Below are 19,313 nucleotides of genomic sequence, written 5' to 3' on the forward strand. Positions count from 1 at the left end.
TTCCTTTTTCTTAAGACTTTAACATGGCAAAACAAAATCATTAGAATTAGCCCATCTAGTGTTCCAAGGGTACCACATCCTTTTTGTTCACTGACAAGGCAGTATTTATCTGTCAATTCTTCTGTCTGGGCAAGTCTTCTGCCCATTGATGCACTGACCAGTGCCTAGCAACAGACCGACGCCCACCATTGTTTCCGTGTTTCATTGTTTGGGACAACATAAGCCACGCAAATAAAACTTAATCCCAAAGTTATCACGCTTTGCTATGATAAGTGACTTCACGATAATTTAAATTACTTTTTCGAGAGTTACGACAAGTATATATTTCTAAAATAAAAAAGTTGACTAGATCAAATCAAAATCAGATTTCTAATTTCTTTCATAAATCTTTTATGTAAATAGAATTAGTTATAAATCTTTTTCTTTTAGTTTAGCTTAATTTTTTAGAAATTTTATGATTAGAAATTTTTTCTTTATTTTAGACTAGTATTTTTTCCTTCTTTTCTATTTTCTAATTATTTCTATTTCTGTAATTCTTCTATAAAGAGGATGTTTCCTGTACATTTGACAGAATATTATATTCAAACACTTCAACTTGGTATTAGAGCAGGATCTCTGTACTGTGTCTCTGATTTATAGCTATGGCTGACTATTCCTCAGTCATTAATCCTGAACAGAAGGAGAACACCACTCCTACTCCATCAGATTTAAAATATGAGCAACGGGTACTAGTTAGTGGCGACTCCCATTCAGTTCAGATCACCACATTTCGACTCAATGGGTCAAACTACCTGAGGTGGTCTCAATCAGTTCAAATGTGTATACATGGAAGAGGGAATATTAGATATCTCACTGACCCACTATATAATGTGTGGGATACCGAAAATTCCATAGTGATAACATGGCTGGTGAACTCAATGGAGGAGGATATCAGTAGTAACTACATTTACTATACCACTGCCAAAGGATAGTGTCAAGGAGATATATTCCTATGTCCCTTAACTGCACCTCAAACTTGAATGCACCATGGATTGTCGATTCAGGTGCATCTGATCATATAACCAGTCTCTCCCCTTTATTTAAAACTTATTCTCCTTACTTTGAAAATGAGAAAATTTGAATTGCTGATGGTAGTTTTTCATTTATTGCTGGAAAAGGTACAATTAAATTGTCCAAAAATATTGACCTAAGAAGTGTCCTACATGTACCAAAGCTTTCTTGTAATCTTCTCTCTATTAGTAAAATCTGCAAGGATTCCAATTGCGTTGTGACATTCTTCGACACTCATGGTATTTTTCAAGATCGGACCTCGGGGAAGATGATTGGCAGCACTAATAATGGATGGGCTTTATCATTTTGAGGATATTTCGAAGGATAAAGTAGTTCAAGGATTTAGTGGTATAAGTTTTATGCCTATAAAGGACCAAAGAATGCTCTGGCACAATAGACTAAGACACCCTAATTTTTCATATCTCAAGCATTTGTTTCCAAGTTTGTTTAAGAATATCGATTCTTTCTTACTTAAATGTAAAAGTTGTATTCGTTCAAAGAGTCATAGAGTTCCTTATTACTCTCAACCTTATCATGCATTCAAACATTTCCACTTGATTCATAGTAATGTATGGGATCCATCGAAAATAACAACTCAATTTGAAAAAAAATGGTTTGTAACTTTTATCAATGACTACACACGACTATGTTGGATCTATCTCATGCATGAAAAATTCGAGATTTTTCTAAAATTTTTCAGTATTTTTCAACAATGGTAGAAACACAATGACACAAAAATTTCAATATTAAGTGATAATGGCACTGAATATTTTAATAAAAATCTTGGTGAATTTCTTCAAAAGAAAGGTATTCAACATGAATCTACAAGCTCCAATACACCCCAACAAAACAGCATTGCTGAAAGAAAGAATAAACATCTTCTTGAAGTAGCACGTGCCATTATGTTTGAGGGTAATGTTCCAAAGTATTTATGGGGAGATGCTCTCCTAACAGCAACCTATCTCATAAATCAAATGCCCACACATGTATTAAATTACTGCACACCATTGGATACTTACAAAAAAAAATTTTCAGTATGTAAGTTGCATTCTGACTCACCTTTAAAAGTATTTGGTTGCACTGTGTTTTTGCACACACCTTCATATCGAAGTAAACTTGATCCAAAGACAGAAAAATGCATTTTTATTGGCTATTCCCCAAGTCAAAAAAGTTATAAATGTTTCAATCCACACACCAAGAAATTTCATGTAAGCATGGATGTAACTTTTTTGGAACATAACCTTTTTTCATAAAAATTCTCTTCAGGGAGAGAGTCTAAGTGAAGAAAATTTTTTGCATGAACCTTTACCCACTCCTATCTTACATATTGAGGATACAACTTTTACTAATCAAGTAAATTCTGAAACAATTGCAAAACAAGATTTGGAAACCAATTCTGAAATTGTGCCAGAATTAGTTCGAATCCAAACAGGAAAAGAAATACCACAATCACAAAGGAGCTTCGGTGTTATGTTCGGAAATATCCCAAGAAGATTAGAGACCAGCCCATCATCTCTATACCAACCCAATCTGAAAACTCGAAAGACAGCCCAACTGTAGTACTTCAGGAACTTTCAGGTAAATCTGAAATTGTCACTTCTAATAATAACTTGCCAATAGCCCTTAGGAAAGAAACCAGAACTTGCACCAAAAAGATACTCAAAACCAACATCAACCATCCTATTTTCAATTACGTCTCGTACCAAAATCTTTCTAAAAAATATCAAACTTTTACTTTTAAAATTACAAATCTGTTTGAGCCTAGAAACATAGAAGAAGCACTAGATGATCCCAATTGGAAATTAGCAATGATGGAAGAGTGGCATGCACTTAAAAAGAATGAAACTTGGGAGATTGTAGATCTGCCACAGAATACAAAATTGGTTGGCTGCAGGTGGGTTTTCACCATCAAGTGCAACGCTGATGGAAGCATAGAGAGGTATAAGGCTAAGTTAGTAGCTACGGGATTTACACAAACCTATGAAGTAGACTATCGAGAGACTTTTGCTCCAGTTACTAAACTCAGCTCTGTGTGGATTCTCTTATCTCTTGCTGCGAATTACAATTGGCTGTAAAAAATGCTTTCCTGAATGGGGAGGTAGAGGAAGAGGTGTTCATGAAACTTCCACCTGGATTTGAGGCTAAACTAGGGAGGAATAAAGTGTACAAATTAAAAAAATCTCTCTATGGATTGAAACAATCCCCAAGAGCTTGGTTTGAACGATTTGAAATGATGGTGAAGGGACTTGGTTATATTCAAAACCAAGCTGACCATATACTTTTCTATAAACATTCAGCAGCTAATAAAACTGTCATCCTAATTGTATATGTAGATGACGTTATTCTGACAGGTGATAATTTTTTGGAGCTAAAAAATTTGAAGAAGCTTGCCAAAGCATTTGAAATCAAAAAACTTGGCCCATTAAAATACCTTATTGGAATTGAATTTGCAAGGTATAAGAAAGGCATTTTTATGAACCAAGGAAATTACATCCTAGATCTTTTAAAAGAGACGGATTTACTTGGTTGTAAAGCTACTGAAACACTTAGAGTCTATCCTAAAATTGAAGCCAGCTGAACCAGAAAATGTAATGGACAAAAGGAGATATCAGCGGTTGGCAGGGAGGCTAATCTATTTATCCTATACACACCCGCATATAGTCTTTGGTGTGAGCATGGTAAGCCAGTTTATGCATTCACCTGGTCAAGAACACATGGATATTGTCTTTTGAATCCAAGGTACTTGAAAGGGTCACCTGAAAAAGGGTTACTCTACAAAAAACATGGACATCTTCAAGTAGAAGCCTATACAGATACGGATTGGGTTGGGAATGTCATGGATAGAAGGTCAACATCTGAGTATTGTACTTTTGTTGGCAGAATCCTGGTTAGTTGGAGGAGTAAAAAACAGAGCGTTATGGCACGAAGTAGTACAGAAGCTGAGTTTAGAGCAGTGGCTCATGAAATATGTGAAGCATTATGGGTAGAAAAAATCCTACAAGAACTAAGTTCCCATTTCTCCACCAATGAGGTTGTATTGTGACAACAAATCTGCAATTTCTATTTCTTATAATCCAATGCTACATGATGGCACTAAACATGTTGAAGTTGACAAGCATTTTATCAGGAAAAAAATTGAGAGAGGACAGATTTACATCTCGAATGTTCCGACCACGAAACAATTAGCAGATGTTCTAATTAAAGGATTACCCAAGAAAACTTTTGATAGCGTAATAAGCAAGCTGTCAATGAATGATATCTTCAATCCAGCTTTAGGGGGAGCGTTGACTAGATCAAATCAAAATCAGATTCCTAATTCCTTTCATGAATATTTTATGTTCTTTTTTTTTTTTTTTGGTTTAGCTTAATTTTAGGAATTTTATGATTAGAAATCTTTTCTTTATTTTAAACTAATATTTTTTCCTTCTTTCCTATTTTCTAATTATTTCTATTTCTGTAATTTCTCTATAAAAAAAAATGATTTCATGTACATTTGATAGAATATTATATTCAAACACTTCAACTAAAAAACATGCAACCTATTCCAGATCCATTTCAGTTCTTAAAAAATCACTACATAAATGAAATTGTTTTCTAGAAAACTGAGCTCATAAACCATTAGTGCTCTATATCATATTAGTTTAGAATACAACACAAAATGATATTGTCAAATTCGTTTTCAACTTGCCCACAAGTACATAATTACAAGTATACAAGCAACGCATTAAAAGCACCGCCTCCATGAACTCTTTTTTCCCCCAACCTTTATTGCATTTTAAAGCTCTTCCTAAACCTAAGTTGGTATTTTCAAAGAAGTCAAAACACAATCTTTCTTTTAAGAATTTTGACAGAAGGTCATTACAAATCAGCTTTTCAAATACAAAGAATCTTTCAAATCTCACATATTCATAGTTTAACAAGCATAAGCTAATAAAAAAATAATTCAATAAAGACAACATATTGCTCTATGATGCAATGAAATGCTACTTGTCACCTAAGATTAAAATCTAAGAAAAAGTGCCAACATTGTTCATAAAGAAAATAAGGAATTCAGATTCAGAATAGTAATGTTTAACACAGCACAAACCAAAATAACAATTATCACATATTTTCAGATTCATTAGAGCAACACAAGTACTTAGATAAATAACTCAGAATCTTGTGCAACTCAATTAGCCCCCACGACCGCTACAATCCCATAACAAAGGGAGCTAGTACTTTAGAATTATCTGTTGAATTCTTTTTCAACTTTTATACCATAGATGAGTTATTTCCATGAATGTGAATTCCTTAGGATGACACAATATCATCTTTAGAGCAGCATATGAACCAGAATATCATAGTTAATTAAACCACATTCTTGTGATGACACAAAATATCATCTATAGAGCATACACAGCCAGAAAATCATAACTAATTCAACCACATACTACAACTATGGGACTCTAACAAAGTGAATTATGCAAGAAAATTTAAACCAGAAGTATCATTCAACCTCAATGTACCACTCTAGGAAAGACATATTTCATGCACATGTCAGCAGTAATATTAGAACAGTAATCACAGGAAAGCAAAAGGAAGATTCGAATGATAGAGTTGAAGACGCAATAATTGGACAGGAAAAATCCCACCCTTGCCATTTAGCTATGTGAGGAAAAAAGTGAGGCAGAGAAGAATGACGGAGACTGAGCCAGCTAATGTAACCACCTTGCCATCTGGCAATGCGAGTGTGGAGGGGATCTGAAATTCCTTTAGGAGACATTGCAGGAGCAGAGAGGTCAGACCTTGAGAATTAGACTCGGAACCTTAGGAATGAGGATGGTTCTTGAAATCCTATCACCACTTTTTCCTTCCATTTCTATTTTCATACAGCTTTCAATCCATCAATTGGATAATGGTGAAACCTCTCTGGTACACTCCATTTTCTCCATTTTTCTGTTACTTTTGCATTGCTTTATTTCTTACCTATGATACCAGTTGTTACAGAATGAGAGCTAGGGTCTAAAGTTTATGCCCCCAAAACTTCAATCCTGGCTTTTTTTTTACTCTCACTTTTCTTTTGTCATTATTCTTTTGTCCATAGGGGCAGGACTGGGTATTTAAAAGGACCAAAAGAATATTATCATTGCTTTTATATTTTTTGCCCAAAACAGGCACCAACCATTAATAAGTACAAAGTAACACTATTTCGGAAAATTTAGGTTGCATGCACAAGCAGAAATGGCCAAAATTAAAGCCTAAAGGCCTCATACTTTTTTCTTGAGATCATGTTTGAAATCATCTCTTAAAAGCTTCATGAGAAGCATGGCTCTTTTGTCAAAGTTCCAAACAAAACAGCATGGCACCGATGCGTCCTAAAATCCCACTCATCCTTTTGATGTGTTTCGAGATATGATCTCAAACTATCCTAGCATTTTTTCTTTTTCATCAGCAACTTCTGAAACACTCAGTTAGATGATTTATGTGGCTTTTAATGTGTTTCGATGATATTTTCATTAAGAACAAAAGCATAATTTGAAGCAATGTGCTAAAATACAACGGATAATAAAGTCACCTTCATATTCATTTGGGACATTATACATAATAAAACTTGATTCACCTTGTATTGAAGTGATATTATAATATCAAATCCAAATAATTAAAATTTGGAAATTCCTACTTATGCTTTTTAATAAATACTTTCTATGCCCAGAAAATAAAGGGGTACTTATAGGCACACTCAACCTCTCTTAATAAGGTCTTGCAGCCCCCTTCTCTCTCCGTCAAATTATAAACCCTCTTAATAAGGGGTTAGATGCAAGAAAATTCATTATTAACCCCCACGTGGCCGACATGCCAAGCAGGGGGCCTCTCTTTTCATTTAAATTCTTAAAGTCTCAATATTTTCTTTAGGAGAAAATAAAATTAAGATTAAAACAAACCTGTGACATAAACCGGGGAAGCATAATCCTAAGTATTTGTTCAAGGACCTGAGTTCCAGCAGACTCAATCGCTTGCTTTGGTATTACTCGGAAGGCGAAAGGAATTTCAATGCTTACCTGGGTTCCACAAAAAAAAAATCTGAACAAAATTTTAACTAATATATGTGGGGGAGACGTGGGAAGCGGGGAATAGAAAAATGCAAGTTAGTGGTAGAAAATCACTAGTACCTCAATTAAAGTATCTGATGTGAGTTTATGCACCAATGACATGTCAGAATCACTGTCACATGATATCCGGTTCACCATTAAAGCTGCATTACCATCTTAAAGTATTGAAAAGGCATTCCAGAAAGTAGCATAAACCGAATAGTATGACTTTGTGCAGATTTTTTTTTTAACCTTTCCTCATTAAGGGCACAACTGCACAAGAGTTTATAATCATAGTGTTTGCATATTACAATGGAGACAGCTAGTAAACTTCATCAAAAAGCAGTAATAAGCAGAACAAGGATCAGCTTTTATGGTAAGTATTTGAAAGTCATTCTATGTTTTAGTTTGCAAACAGACGGACAACAGTACCTACAAGCCAAAAGCTTCACAAGAGAGAGAACCCATTCTACCTTGCTATGTTATTGTGGAGAAAAATAGGAGAAAAAACTCATTGCTTTCATTTCATCCAAAACAAGGTATATATAGAGATATCTATCATAAATGCTAAAGTTCTAACTACCAACTGCATGTTGACTTTCAACACTCCTTCTCAAGCTTGAGGATATAGAATTATAGACCATAATACCAAGTTTGTTATATAAGTAACTTACTCTGAGGCCTCTTAAAGCCATAGTTAAAATATCTACCAATTGGTCATTTGAACTAACAAAACTTGTGGTGATATCTCCAAATAGAATCATTTGTCTCTAGTAAAATAGTAGTCAACCTTGATGTGTTTAGTCCTCTCAGAAAAGGCTGGATTATAGGCAATACACAGACCTGAACATACAAGACTGATAGACTCTTCTTCTAAATTGGAATTCTTCAAGAAGTTGCTTCAGCCACATAAGTTCACATAAAGTTAATGCAATAGCACGATATTTTACCTCAGCACTAGATCATCCAACCGCATCTTGTGTAAGGAGGAGAATTTAGAATAGGGAAAAAATTATTCATTCAGAGGGAAATTAAGAAGAATCAAGAGGGAGAGAGATAATTCTATTGATAGAATTCTAAAGAAAGAAAGATACAAATTACTCAATTCATGGTTACCTCATTCTATTACTACTATTCTATTTATAGTAAATTCAACTCCTAATTAAAAAATTTTAATTAGAATATAGACCCATTTTTACTAACATTACATTCCCCTTAATGTCAAGGTTGTAGAAAAAATTAAATCCTAATTAAAATATAAATTCTTATTACAAATAATAAAAATAATAGTTACTCTTAAAATAATATTTTCTATTTTATTTCTATTCTACTACTAAAAAAACAAAATTACTACCAAAATCCCATTGTTTAAAATAAATTCTGAGTCCACTTAAAATAAGTTGGTATACCAAAATCTTCTAAGACCTGCACATTAGAGATTGAGCCCAAAATGAATATGGTTAGGCCCAAGATTCCAAAGCAGAACCCTAATGTGGCTTCACCCTCAACTTCCTTCCAGAACATTCTCTTATCACAAGCCACTCCCTCGCCGCCCAACCACACCACCGCTGGAGCATGGCTACGGTTACTGGCGCCACCAGTACTTCTTCCCTCCAGTCACCACCTTGCACTTCTTCCTTGCTCGCGACCCACCGCTGAACGAACCAACAACCTAGTGTCGCCGCCGCATCACGATCCCAGGGAAACGATGCCTCCATGAGTGGTGGTGGCCTAGCCACCATCGAAAGTCCGTGACTGAACCTGAACCCACGAAATCGGAGATCTCAGCCTTTCCCTGTCGCTGCTCCATGAAGGTAAATGGAAGCCGTTTGGTCTTCGTTGCTCCGCTTTCCTTCTTGCCGGTGCCATTCTCGGTGCCGCTATTGGTCGTGCTTCGCCCACCGCCACTACTCTTAGTGGTTCTGCCGCCGTCGATATCACTGTCTTCCTCGACCAGTTTTGTTCCCCTCCAGGTACGACCGCCGGCATCCAGAGATTGCATTCCGGCATACAGCTAAGTTGGTTCCTGAATCAAAAACTCCAATTGCAGATTTGGAATTCTAGTTGATTCCTTCTCTAAATCTGCACCTTCAGAATCTGAATTGTGGCTGAAATGGAAGGCTCTGAGTGTTGTATTAGAATGCTCTTCTGTTGTAGTAATTTGAATGTTTTTCAATTCGGTTGTTCTTGTTACCGGAAGAATATTTTTCTGATGCATTTGAAGAATATTCGTGCAATCAAAGACATATATGATGGGACCACAACTAGTGTGAACACTCAACGTGGTGTGACAGAGGAATTTCCTATTGGTATAAGATTACACTAGAGATCATCCTTAAATCCACACCTTTTCACATTAGTCTTGGAAGCACTCACAGAGCACATCCAAGAACCTGTGTCATGGTGCATGCTTTTTGCCGATGATATCGTTCTTATGGGAGAGTCAAGGGAAGACCTAAATAAGAAGTTAGACTTATGGAAAGAAGCTCTAGATGTGTATAGTCTGCGCATAAGCCGTAGCAAAACGGAATATATAGAATGTAAGTTCGATCTGAAAAGGTAAAACCCTAATATAGAGGTAAAAATTGGAAAAAACATTCTACGAAAAGTTAAAAGTTTAAGTATCTTAGGTGCATCATACAGGATAATGGAGAGATTGAACATAATGTAAATCATAGGATCCAAGCAGGTTGGTCAAAATGGTGAAATGCATCTAGTTTTATATGTAACAAAAAAGTGCCTTTAAAATTTAAAGGTAAATTCTATCGCACTGCTATAAGACCGACTATGCTTTATGGTACGGAGTGTTGGACGACCAAAGGGGAGCACTAACATAAACTGAGTGTGGTAGAGATGAAGATGTTGAGATAGATGAGTGGTCATACGCGATTGGATAAAATAAGAAACGAAAATATAAGGGAGAGAGTTGGAGTAGCACCCATTGTGGAAAAGATGGTAGAATCGCGTCTCAGGTGGTTTGGACATGTGAGAAGAAGACCGATAGAACACTCAGTCAGGAAGGTGGATGAAATAGAAGATGGACAAGGGGTAAAAAGCAAAAGAAGACCTAAGAAGACCATCCATGATGTGGTCAAACAAAAATCTACATGTAAACGATCTCTTTGTAGACATGATATATGACAGAGCTCAATAGCGTCGTTTGATTCATGTAGCTGACCCCACCTAGTGAGACAAGGCTTTGTTGTTGTTGTGAATTTGAAATTCTGGATCTGGAATTGTTAATGCATCCTGTAATTTTGTTGATGAATTGTTGTAGATCTAAATCTGTTGTTGGGACGTTAGGTAGGGTTTGGAACAGAGACAAACACAAAGAGACTGAGACTAAGGCAGAGACTGAGAGACTGAGATTGAGAGATAGAGACTGAAATAAGTCTCAGTATTGTGTTTGGTGTAAAGTGGGAGACAAAGACTGAAAGAAGAATGAAGCTCTAATTTAATTTGCACAAAGGATAAAGTTGGAATTAATTAATTGAAATGGGAGTATTTTAGGTATAAAATGTTATTAAAGTTTCAGTCTCCGTCTTCAAATATTTCAGTTCCGTGTGTCCCCACTTTTTGGAATTACTGAAATACTAAAATTTCTTGAAATTTTAGTACCAGTCTCTGAGCCAAACAAACATGATACTGAATTTTAGTCCCTCAGTTTCCGTTCCAGTACCTCAAAATAAATGCTACCTTATTGTTGGCTTTTACACTTCTGAAAATGGATATTTCCATCATTATTCATAAAATTTTGCTAAATAAAATGTATCCCAAAGAGTTTGAGGATCATCAAAGATAATATCTCTATGGATATAATTTTCCAATCCATTGAGAAAATTCTTCAATTTTTCAGCATTATTCAAACCCAAACGTTAAGCATAAGATAAAAAAGCTATAAAATACTCAACTACACAACTACACTTCCAATTTGTTCCATTAGAGGTGAGATCACCAACCTACCATGAGAATGGAAAATGTTAGTCCATGAAAGCACCAATGTGAAGAGGAGAATTTAGAATAGGGAAAGAATTAATCATCCAGAGGGAAATTAGGAGGAAGAATCAAGAGGGAGAGATAATTCTATTGATAAAATTCCAAAGAAAGAAAAATATAAACTATTCAATTCAGGGTTACCTCAATCTATTACTACTATTCTATTTATCATAAATTCTACTCCTAATGAGAATTTCTTAATTGGACTATAGGTCCATTTTTACTCCTAACATCTTGTTTCTTACTTTTCCAAGAGATAAGATTGCCAGGTATAAACACAATTCCCCAAGTTGGGATAAGTATTCACCTGGAGCTTTAGGAATAGAGGCAGAAGACAAAGACGACAAACAAATACAGTAGTTGAAAGAGACACGATGCTAACTCAAAGCAACATAATGTGGAGAAAGGTTATGGGAAACGTATACCTTTGCGAAGGGCAATAGGAAGGCGAAAGAGATTGGGCCAGATCCGATAAAGGAGTCGGCATCGAAGATGAGTCCAAAATAGCTTGTGCAAGGCCAGTGTGGTTGAAGAATGTATGGTTGATGGTGCATCAGTACGACGATGATAGACCTGAATGCAAAGGCAATGATTGGGAGGTATAGGTGTTAGATTAGGAGGGGAATGGTATGAGGTACAAAAGCCATGGGTAAAGTAGGTAGGGGTAAGTCATCACCAATAGTTTTAGGTTGTAAAGGGGTGGAGGAATAGGGAACACCATCAAAGGTGACATTAGCAGACACAAAATAACGACGTAAGATGAGAGAACAACAACGATAACCTTTTTGTGACCAAGCATACCAAAAAGCGAAAACACATTTAAGGGACTTAGTAGAAAGTTTATCAAGTCCTGGGATAAGATTGTGGACAAAACAAGTAGAACCAAAGATATGTGTAGGAAGACAATGCATGGGAGTACGAAGAAATAAAACCGTGTGTGGAGATTTATGACTTAAAACTAAAGAAGCCATGTGATTAATGAGATAACATGCAAAGCGGACAACAACTCCGTAGAAAGTAATGGGAACAGGATTATAAAGACGAGGAGTTCTAATGATCTCAATTAAATGACAATTTTTGCACTCAACCAGCCCATTTTGTTGAGGGGTATGAGCACATCATGTTTGATGAAGGACACTGTTCGCCATAAAACTTTGAAATGGATGAGACATGTATTCTTTGGTATTGTCACTACGGGGTGTATGTATGGGAATTGAGTTTGTATTTCTTTGTAGAACTTATTAAGGATGGAAAGCAACTTAAAATGATTTTCCATTAAAAATAACTAAGTACAACAAAAATAATCATCAACATAAGTAACAAAATATTTGAATCCTAAAGTAGACGCAATCCGACTCGGACCCCAAATATCTGAGTGAACTAGAACAAAAGGTGACGATACTCGTTTATTGACACTTGTAAAAGAACTACAAGTGTGTTTCCAAATTGACACAACTCACATGATAAACTGGATAAATTGAAGATGGGAGGAACCATTATCTTAAGATTGGGAAGGTTAGGTGTCCTAACTAAGCATGGATGGTGAGAGGACTAGTGGAGAGGTAGTAGATACGATGGAGAAAGAATTTAAAGGTCATTGCACCCACATCAGACGCCAACCATCCGATCCTGTATAAAGGAAGAATCTTCAATGAAAGAGATCATACATTTTAAAGAACATGTTCAACGCCTAATAGATAAAAGGATAAGAGGATAATTAGGGACAATGACCATATTTTGGGCGTTGCTATGCTGAATTGAAATTGCTATTACGGGAACGACCCCAAGCATGAGTTTTTGAGATAAGCTGACGCATCAATGGAATTTGATACTAGCAGATTCAGAAGAATGTTTAGTAGGAACCCAAAGTAATGAAGACCAAATTTTAATCAGGGACGGAATATTTTGGGACTCAAGAATTAAATCACAAATACCAACAGGTAAAACCATACAAAGCCATGAGCATAAAGAATGTGTTTCGTTGTTCCAACTCTTTTTCCAGGAAAGTAGGAGGAGGCAATAATTCATTGATATCATTGAAAGCACTGAAAATTTTTCCTAAATATGCAGACATAGAACCATCAATCTGTCGAAGAGCAACAACATTCATAAGGTTTTGACAAAACCCATAAAATCGTTGTGTATGGTTAATGCGAAGTACCTTTGCCAAAATCAAAACAGCTTCACATGTGACATGATATGGTGTAAATGATATGGTGTTTTTGATAACGCTATAGAGTTGGGCATCAATCTTAATCCACTTGGGACGAACAATGTCATCAATTTCTGCAGCCTTTTGGTGTGATGTTATGAAACCAGAAAGAAACATAGAAATAGCAAGCAACAGAAAGAAAAAAACAAGGCAGTAAATGCTTCAGTGGCAAAAAGGGAAAATCACATACAACTGTAGATAGAAAGTGATTTGTTCAGCAAAACACAACCTATTCTAGAAAGGAGACAACTAGGCAAGTTGGGCGGTGCGAACGGTGGCAGAATATAGTGGTGGATGCGCCCTCACATGCCGGCAGAAGTCACGGCAAGATCTTTCATGTCAGAGAGGAGCGGCAGCGGCACGTGGCTTGTTAGATGGCGTCTCCAAAACAAGGTTGTACGGTGGAGGACAAGGCAAAGCTGACAGAGTGTCAGTCAAATTTCTCGGCGGGTCAAGGCAGCAGCAGCATTGCAAGATCAGTTCTGATGGCAGCAGAGGATGGTCAATAGAGGTGGCAAACCGGCCGAAGTTCGTCAAGCCGTCCTGTTTAACCAGCCAAAAAGGTAGGTCGGGCTTGGATTTTAGTCTGCAAAAGTTAATGTCTGCCAAACCCACCCCACTTAACTCGCAGGCTTTGGTGGGGCAGGCTGACGAGCAACCGCCTAATTTTTTTTTACATAAAAGCCAAAAAATTAAGTATTTTTATATTTTTAAATTAATTTTTGGTTGATTTATAAGTTTTATCAAGTATTTCATATAATTCATTGTATCAAGTTATAAATTTTATTTTTTATTTTAATTAACATAATAAAAAATTTTAAAATTTTTCAAAAGAAAAAAAAAACTTATGGCCAGCTTGCAAACAAAGCGAGGTGGGCTAGAATTTGTTAACCGCCTAATTTGATGGGGGCACGGCGGGCCAGCCCGTTTATTGGCGGGGAGGAGTGGGCTGCCCGTTTGCCACCCTTAGTGGCCAAAATGTGCTTTGTTGGGCTGCTTGAGAGAACATGGTAGGGAATATTCGAGTGATCTAAAAGACACACGATTCTACAAAAAGGATCACAAAAAGAGAATGGATCCTTTTAGTACACAATGAGTTTTCTCGCTAGGCTCTGATATCATGTTAATCCAAAGAAAATAGGAGAAAGATCTCATTGTTTTCATGTCATCCAAAAAGAGGTATATATATAGAGATATCTATCAACTATTATCAAAAATGCTAAGTTACTAACTATCAACTACATGCATAAATGCTAAGCTGCTAACTATCAACCATCAACTACATCCTGACTAATAGTACTGAATATTTAAACCTTGATAACTCTATCAATTTGAAAAATAGTAAATAAATAAATAAAAAGAAAACAATAATAATAACAACAACAACAACTAGCTGCTAGTGAATCCCAACAACAGTTCAATCAATAGCATTAAAGATGTATAAGTCCAACAACAATCATATCAATATAATACGGGCAATAAAAAGGCTGATAATACTATATAAGCACCCAAAATCAATGTCTCTGAACTCATAAACCTTTGAACAATAAATAAAAAATTTTGTGCTTTTAGAATATAAGAGAATATTTTTGTTCTAAATGCCCAAAAACAACCATAACAGACATAAAATTAACACTGCACGGATACATCCAAAATATTTCAAATTTCAAAGTTAATTAAATCATATTATCAATTGTATCATGAGCTGGCAAGGGTCACATTTACCTGTGATAATGATATTATTGTTTTAGTTAAAGATATTAATTTGTCAGTTTTCTTCAGTAAACAATGCATACTAAAATGATTTAGAAAAGAGGGATATTTTGCAACAACAGAAACTCGTTTGAGAGAACATACAGGAAGGGCTTGAACTGTACTCACATTTCAGACCATTCCTTCCCTTGCCTTAAAAGAAGTAAACTACTAACACAAATTTACCCTTAAAGTTCCAGGTCTAACATCAAGGCAATATCATCATATCCATGCTATATAACATATTTGTGCCTTATCACATCTGTATTTCATACTTCATATAACAAACTCTCCAGTTTAAAAGAAATGAAGCACATGATTGCTCATAGTATGGACGAGTTAGCATCGTTTCCTTAAGTGCCAACATATTAGAACTAACCCAAAGCCAGAATGGGCAAAAGTTGTAGTCATTTCAAAGTTAAAAGCTCAAGATAATGATTTTCTGAATGGTAGGGTCAATCAAGGTAACAATCACCTTATTCCAAACATCTCACCTACACTGAGACAAACGTAAAATGAACGAGTAAATAGATAAAAGTACACCTGAAAGAGTTTGGATTAATCAAAAAATACACACTAAGATTCATAATATCAAAGTATACCCCAAAGATTATTTTCAATGGACAAAAATACACGCCAAAGATTCGTAAATATCAAACCCTTACTAATAGTATAACACTTTTGTCTATTGAAAACAATCTCTGAGGTGTACTTTTGTATTTAGGAATATTTAGTGTGTACTTTTGTCCATCCCAAACTCCTTCATGTGTATTTTGTTCATTTGTTCAAACTAGAATTTTAAATTTACCCAAAAAATTATTAAAAAAATCAATAACTTTCTGGTTTCTACATAGATTGTAATATGCAGCAAACAGTAAAACTCACCATCAAACTTGTCATTCTGAGAAGCCACCATGGGCGAGCCCTCCAGCTGTCAACAATGGTAAAACCACAAATAAACATGCTACGAAATGCAGATTAAAAAGAGAAAAAGATCAAATTATTAAATAAAAATGGCAGCCCAACCTGACGCTTGGCCGATTCTACAACTTGAACCACCTGACCTTAAGGACACAGAGACAAGTAAAAGTAAAAATAGAAGAGGAAAAAGAGAACCACACCTTGCAGGACAAGAGCTTGATGCAACAACCATCAGGTTGTTCTTCCACCTTAACAAGCAAAACCGGAATAACCTCAAAGTTGAAGAACTTAAACCCGTAAACGTAACACCTGAAGGTGTTATCATTCACGCGTTCAATCCTCTCCGCGTCTAACACAGAATACTGACTAGCCGGCAACCGCATGTACTCAACTACAAGCACCCAAAAGAAAATGAGATAACTGAAACGTCAAAATCATGAATCCAACGAATTTACCCAAATTACAAGCATTATAAAGACAAAGTGAAAGAAAGGGTAACTATCAAACTCTCTAACATTACTTAGTGGACGTTCAAGTTGCCTAACGGAAATGGACTCCTTACGCCGAGCAACGAACCGGGCTTTCTCGGTGAGAGCTGCTGAAGCACGAAGGGAAAGGCGAGGGGACTGTAAAAAGCATTGGGTGCACAACGATGCAGCAGGGAACGAATACGGAACGGAAGGACCCAGCGAGGCGTTGCCCAGTGCCATCCCAAAGAGGTTGGTTTAAAAAAGGATAGCGCTAGTGACTGGGAAAGACCGGAAGATGTGGTCAGAAAGAGGGAACAAATACTTCGTTTAACAAAGGAAAGGAAAGAATTATCGGCTTTGATTTTTTTTTTTTTTTTAAGATAAACGGCGCAGAATTTATAGTTACTTTTTCTTTTTATTTCTTTTTTACTTGATGGAAAAGTCAAATTTCCGTAATTAATTTGGAAAAAGTTTGTGGAGTTAAGATACTTAACTATCGATTTAATATTTGAAACGGGCCTGCTACACATACAAGTAAAAACGATATACAAGTTTTACAAGTTGTCCCAACCCATAAAAAACACATGCGCAGTGATGAGCATTGAATGGAGCGTCATTTACACGCGCTTCACTCAAACGGTTACGCTTCGCGTAAACCGCCCCCTTAATGGCAAACTCTTCCACTTCTTCCACTTCTCAAAGCCATTCAGAGAAAAAGCAACCCTTCCATTTTCGAGCAACGTTCGAAACTCAAGATATACACCTCGTCGCTAACATTCGAAAACTCCATCAACACACCATAGAACTCTCGATCAAGAATCTCCAGAGAGAACAAAGCTATAATACTCAAGGTACGTTACATTACCATTGCTGTATATTTTCCATATTTCGAACTAGGTTTTACTGTTCTTCTACGTTGTTGTACGTTCTACTGTTCTTCTTGCTCTACGTCTCATTTTACAGTTTATAATGTTCTACTTGTTTTAGGTTTCACTGTTATTCTTGATTCTATGTTACACTGTTCTTCTTCGTTCTTCTAGGTGTTACTGTTCTTGTTCTTCCAGTTCTTCTGGTAACTGATTTTTGGGAGTATATTCCGTAGTTTGGTGGGTGTATATGAGCTAATATACATGGGTGTATATGGCGCAAATTGTTGGGTGTATTTTTCTGAACTGATATACTGTAATAGCCAGCAGTTGCAACTGTTCTTATATTTGCTTGTCCATGGGTGTATATTGCTTGACCTTGTATATTGATGCATGTTTGAGTGATACCTGACTGATATATATGGGTGTATCTGAATCATATCTATGGGTGTATTTGACAGATATATATGGGTGTATCTAAATCATATATATGGGTGTATCTTACTGTTATCTATGGGTGTATCTAACTCATATATATGGGTGTATCTTACTGATAACTTTGGGTGTATTTTTCATTTCAAAGAAAATGACAGCAAGAAACCAACCTGGAAGAAATGTAAGAACAAATATATGTCTTACCTGAAATCAGTTTTATATAATAGAAACATATCTGACTATAATTTTGTTTCTGTTTACAGCAAACCAAAGACCTCAAGTGTGCAACACATCTCCTAAGTGATAAATTCAGAAACATGAGTGAGGAGAAGAAAACAATTGTGAGGGATTTGGGATTCGGTGGCTTGATGCACATCCCACCACTAAGGGTGCATCACCAAGTGTTAAGGGAGCTGGCTAACAACTTCAAATTGGGGGAGAACAGACTGAAAACCGGATACGGTTCTTTTAAAATAAACCCAAGAAAAATAGGTCATGCGCTTGGCATCAACGCAACAGATAACTCGCTAAAAATTATGGGTGTATATTAACTAACGCTTGGGTGTATTTTAGTTGATGCTTGGGTGTATTTGATTCGATATTCATACTTTGTTGTTTTTCCTTTTTGTAGGAGATCTATTTCCTCAGAAAGTTGATTATAAGAAACTTTCTGAGGATGACAAAGTAATTTTTAGAAGATTCCAGGGTAGGACCCTCAAAAGTCTTACAAATGAGATGATGGATATTAGCGTTGGTAACGAAGAGGATCGCCTAATGTTCAAGAGGATTTTCATCCTCTATATACAGATGGCGTTCCTTTTGCCAATGACAATAAACAAAATCTCACCTGTACACCTGGCCCCAATTTTTGAGATGGACAGCATAACGGAGCGAAACTGGGGAGGGCATGTTTTGACCTTTATCGTCAAGGGCATAACCGACTACAAGGAGAAAAAGAAGAAGGCAATTGATGGCTGCCTCTTTGCCTTGGTGATAATATACTTTCATCTTTCTAAAAATAAAGGCAAGAAGAGGGCTGAAAGACCACCAAAACCCTGGATTGCCAACTGGAGTAAGGAGCAGTTGGTCGAAAGAATGAATGCAGAAACAGAGGAAATTTTGGTAAGTTGAACATAATATGTTGGGTGTATATTTATTTATCTGAATGCTGCTAAATAAATTATCTGATATTTCAGGGGATTGTAAAGATGGCACAAACAAGAGAGAAAATGAAAAAAATAGAGAAAACAGAAAAAAACAACAAATCAAAAAAACAAAAAAAAAATGAAGGCAAGTTCAACATCGTCTTCGGAGGAAGAAACAACTGATAGTGACAGTTCTACCTCTGAGTCTGAGACTCAAGAAGACTCGGAGGATTCAGCAAGAAAACAACCCAGCAAAAAGGGAACAAAGTAAGTACCATAGTTGGGTGTATTTTCTTTCTCGGGTTGGGTGTATTTTGTTTATCAATTTGGTTGTATGTTGTTTATTAACTTGGGTGTATTTCGTTTGTTGTGTTGGGTGTATATTGTCCATTCAGTTA

At 36.1% G+C, this 19,313-nt stretch overlaps 2 protein-coding genes across 5 annotated transcripts in view; one reads left to right on the forward strand and one right to left on the reverse strand.

Moving 5' to 3' along the window:
- The window catches only part of LOC107609496 (RAP release 2, galactose-binding-like domain protein, putative (DUF1997)), a 28,572-nt gene extending 11,744 nt beyond the window's left edge, over positions 1-16,828 (reverse strand). For 3 of the 4 annotated variants that reach the window (XR_002350105.2, XM_016311484.3, XM_021105992.2), the window contains exons 1-6: positions 16,520-16,828; positions 16,200-16,390; positions 15,964-16,009; positions 7,371-7,391; positions 7,200-7,282; positions 6,972-7,088 (exon numbers count right to left, since the gene is read on the reverse strand). Coding sequence is in view for 3 of the 4 variants with exons in the window: in XM_016311484.3 (XP_016166970.1) it covers positions 6,972-7,088; positions 7,200-7,282; positions 7,371-7,391; positions 15,964-16,009; positions 16,200-16,390; positions 16,520-16,709 (648 nt within the window). In the remaining variant the exon portion in view is untranslated. The remainder of the gene's footprint in view (positions 1-6,971; positions 7,089-7,199; positions 7,283-7,370; positions 7,392-15,963; positions 16,010-16,199; positions 16,391-16,519) is intronic. The other variant, XM_016311486.3, reaches the window with a different exon arrangement.
- Positions 16,829-17,136: 308 nt separating this feature from the next.
- Positions 17,137-19,098, forward strand: LOC110264675 (uncharacterized). The gene is made up of 5 exons (XM_021106755.2): positions 17,137-17,320; positions 17,917-17,951; positions 18,034-18,310; positions 18,402-18,892; positions 18,967-19,098. Exons 1-5 carry the CDS (start codon positions 17,137-17,139, stop codon positions 19,096-19,098), a joined length of 1,119 nt encoding a protein of 372 aa, XP_020962414.2.
- Positions 19,099-19,313: the final 215 nt, after the last annotated feature.

This window comes from Arachis ipaensis, chromosome B7 (genome assembly GCF_059453495.1).
Source record: "Arachis ipaensis isolate K30076 ecotype BB chromosome B7, ASM5945349v1, whole genome shotgun sequence".
In the NCBI taxonomy this organism is placed as follows: domain Eukaryota; kingdom Viridiplantae; phylum Streptophyta; class Magnoliopsida; order Fabales; family Fabaceae; genus Arachis; species Arachis ipaensis.

Excerpts from the sequence above, each read along its gene's own strand:
- LOC110264675 (XM_021106755.2), top strand. The coding sequence starts at position 17,137 with ATGGCAAACTCTTCCACTTCTTCCACTTCTCAAAGCCATTCAGAGAAA. Across the intron at positions 17,321-17,916 it reads ACAAAGCTATAATACTCAAG|AGAAAATGACAGCAAGAAAC; the intron begins GTACGTTACATT and ends TTTTCATTTCAA. Across the intron at positions 17,952-18,033 it reads GAAACCAACCTGGAAGAAAT|CAAACCAAAGACCTCAAGTG; the intron begins GTAAGAACAAAT and ends TTCTGTTTACAG.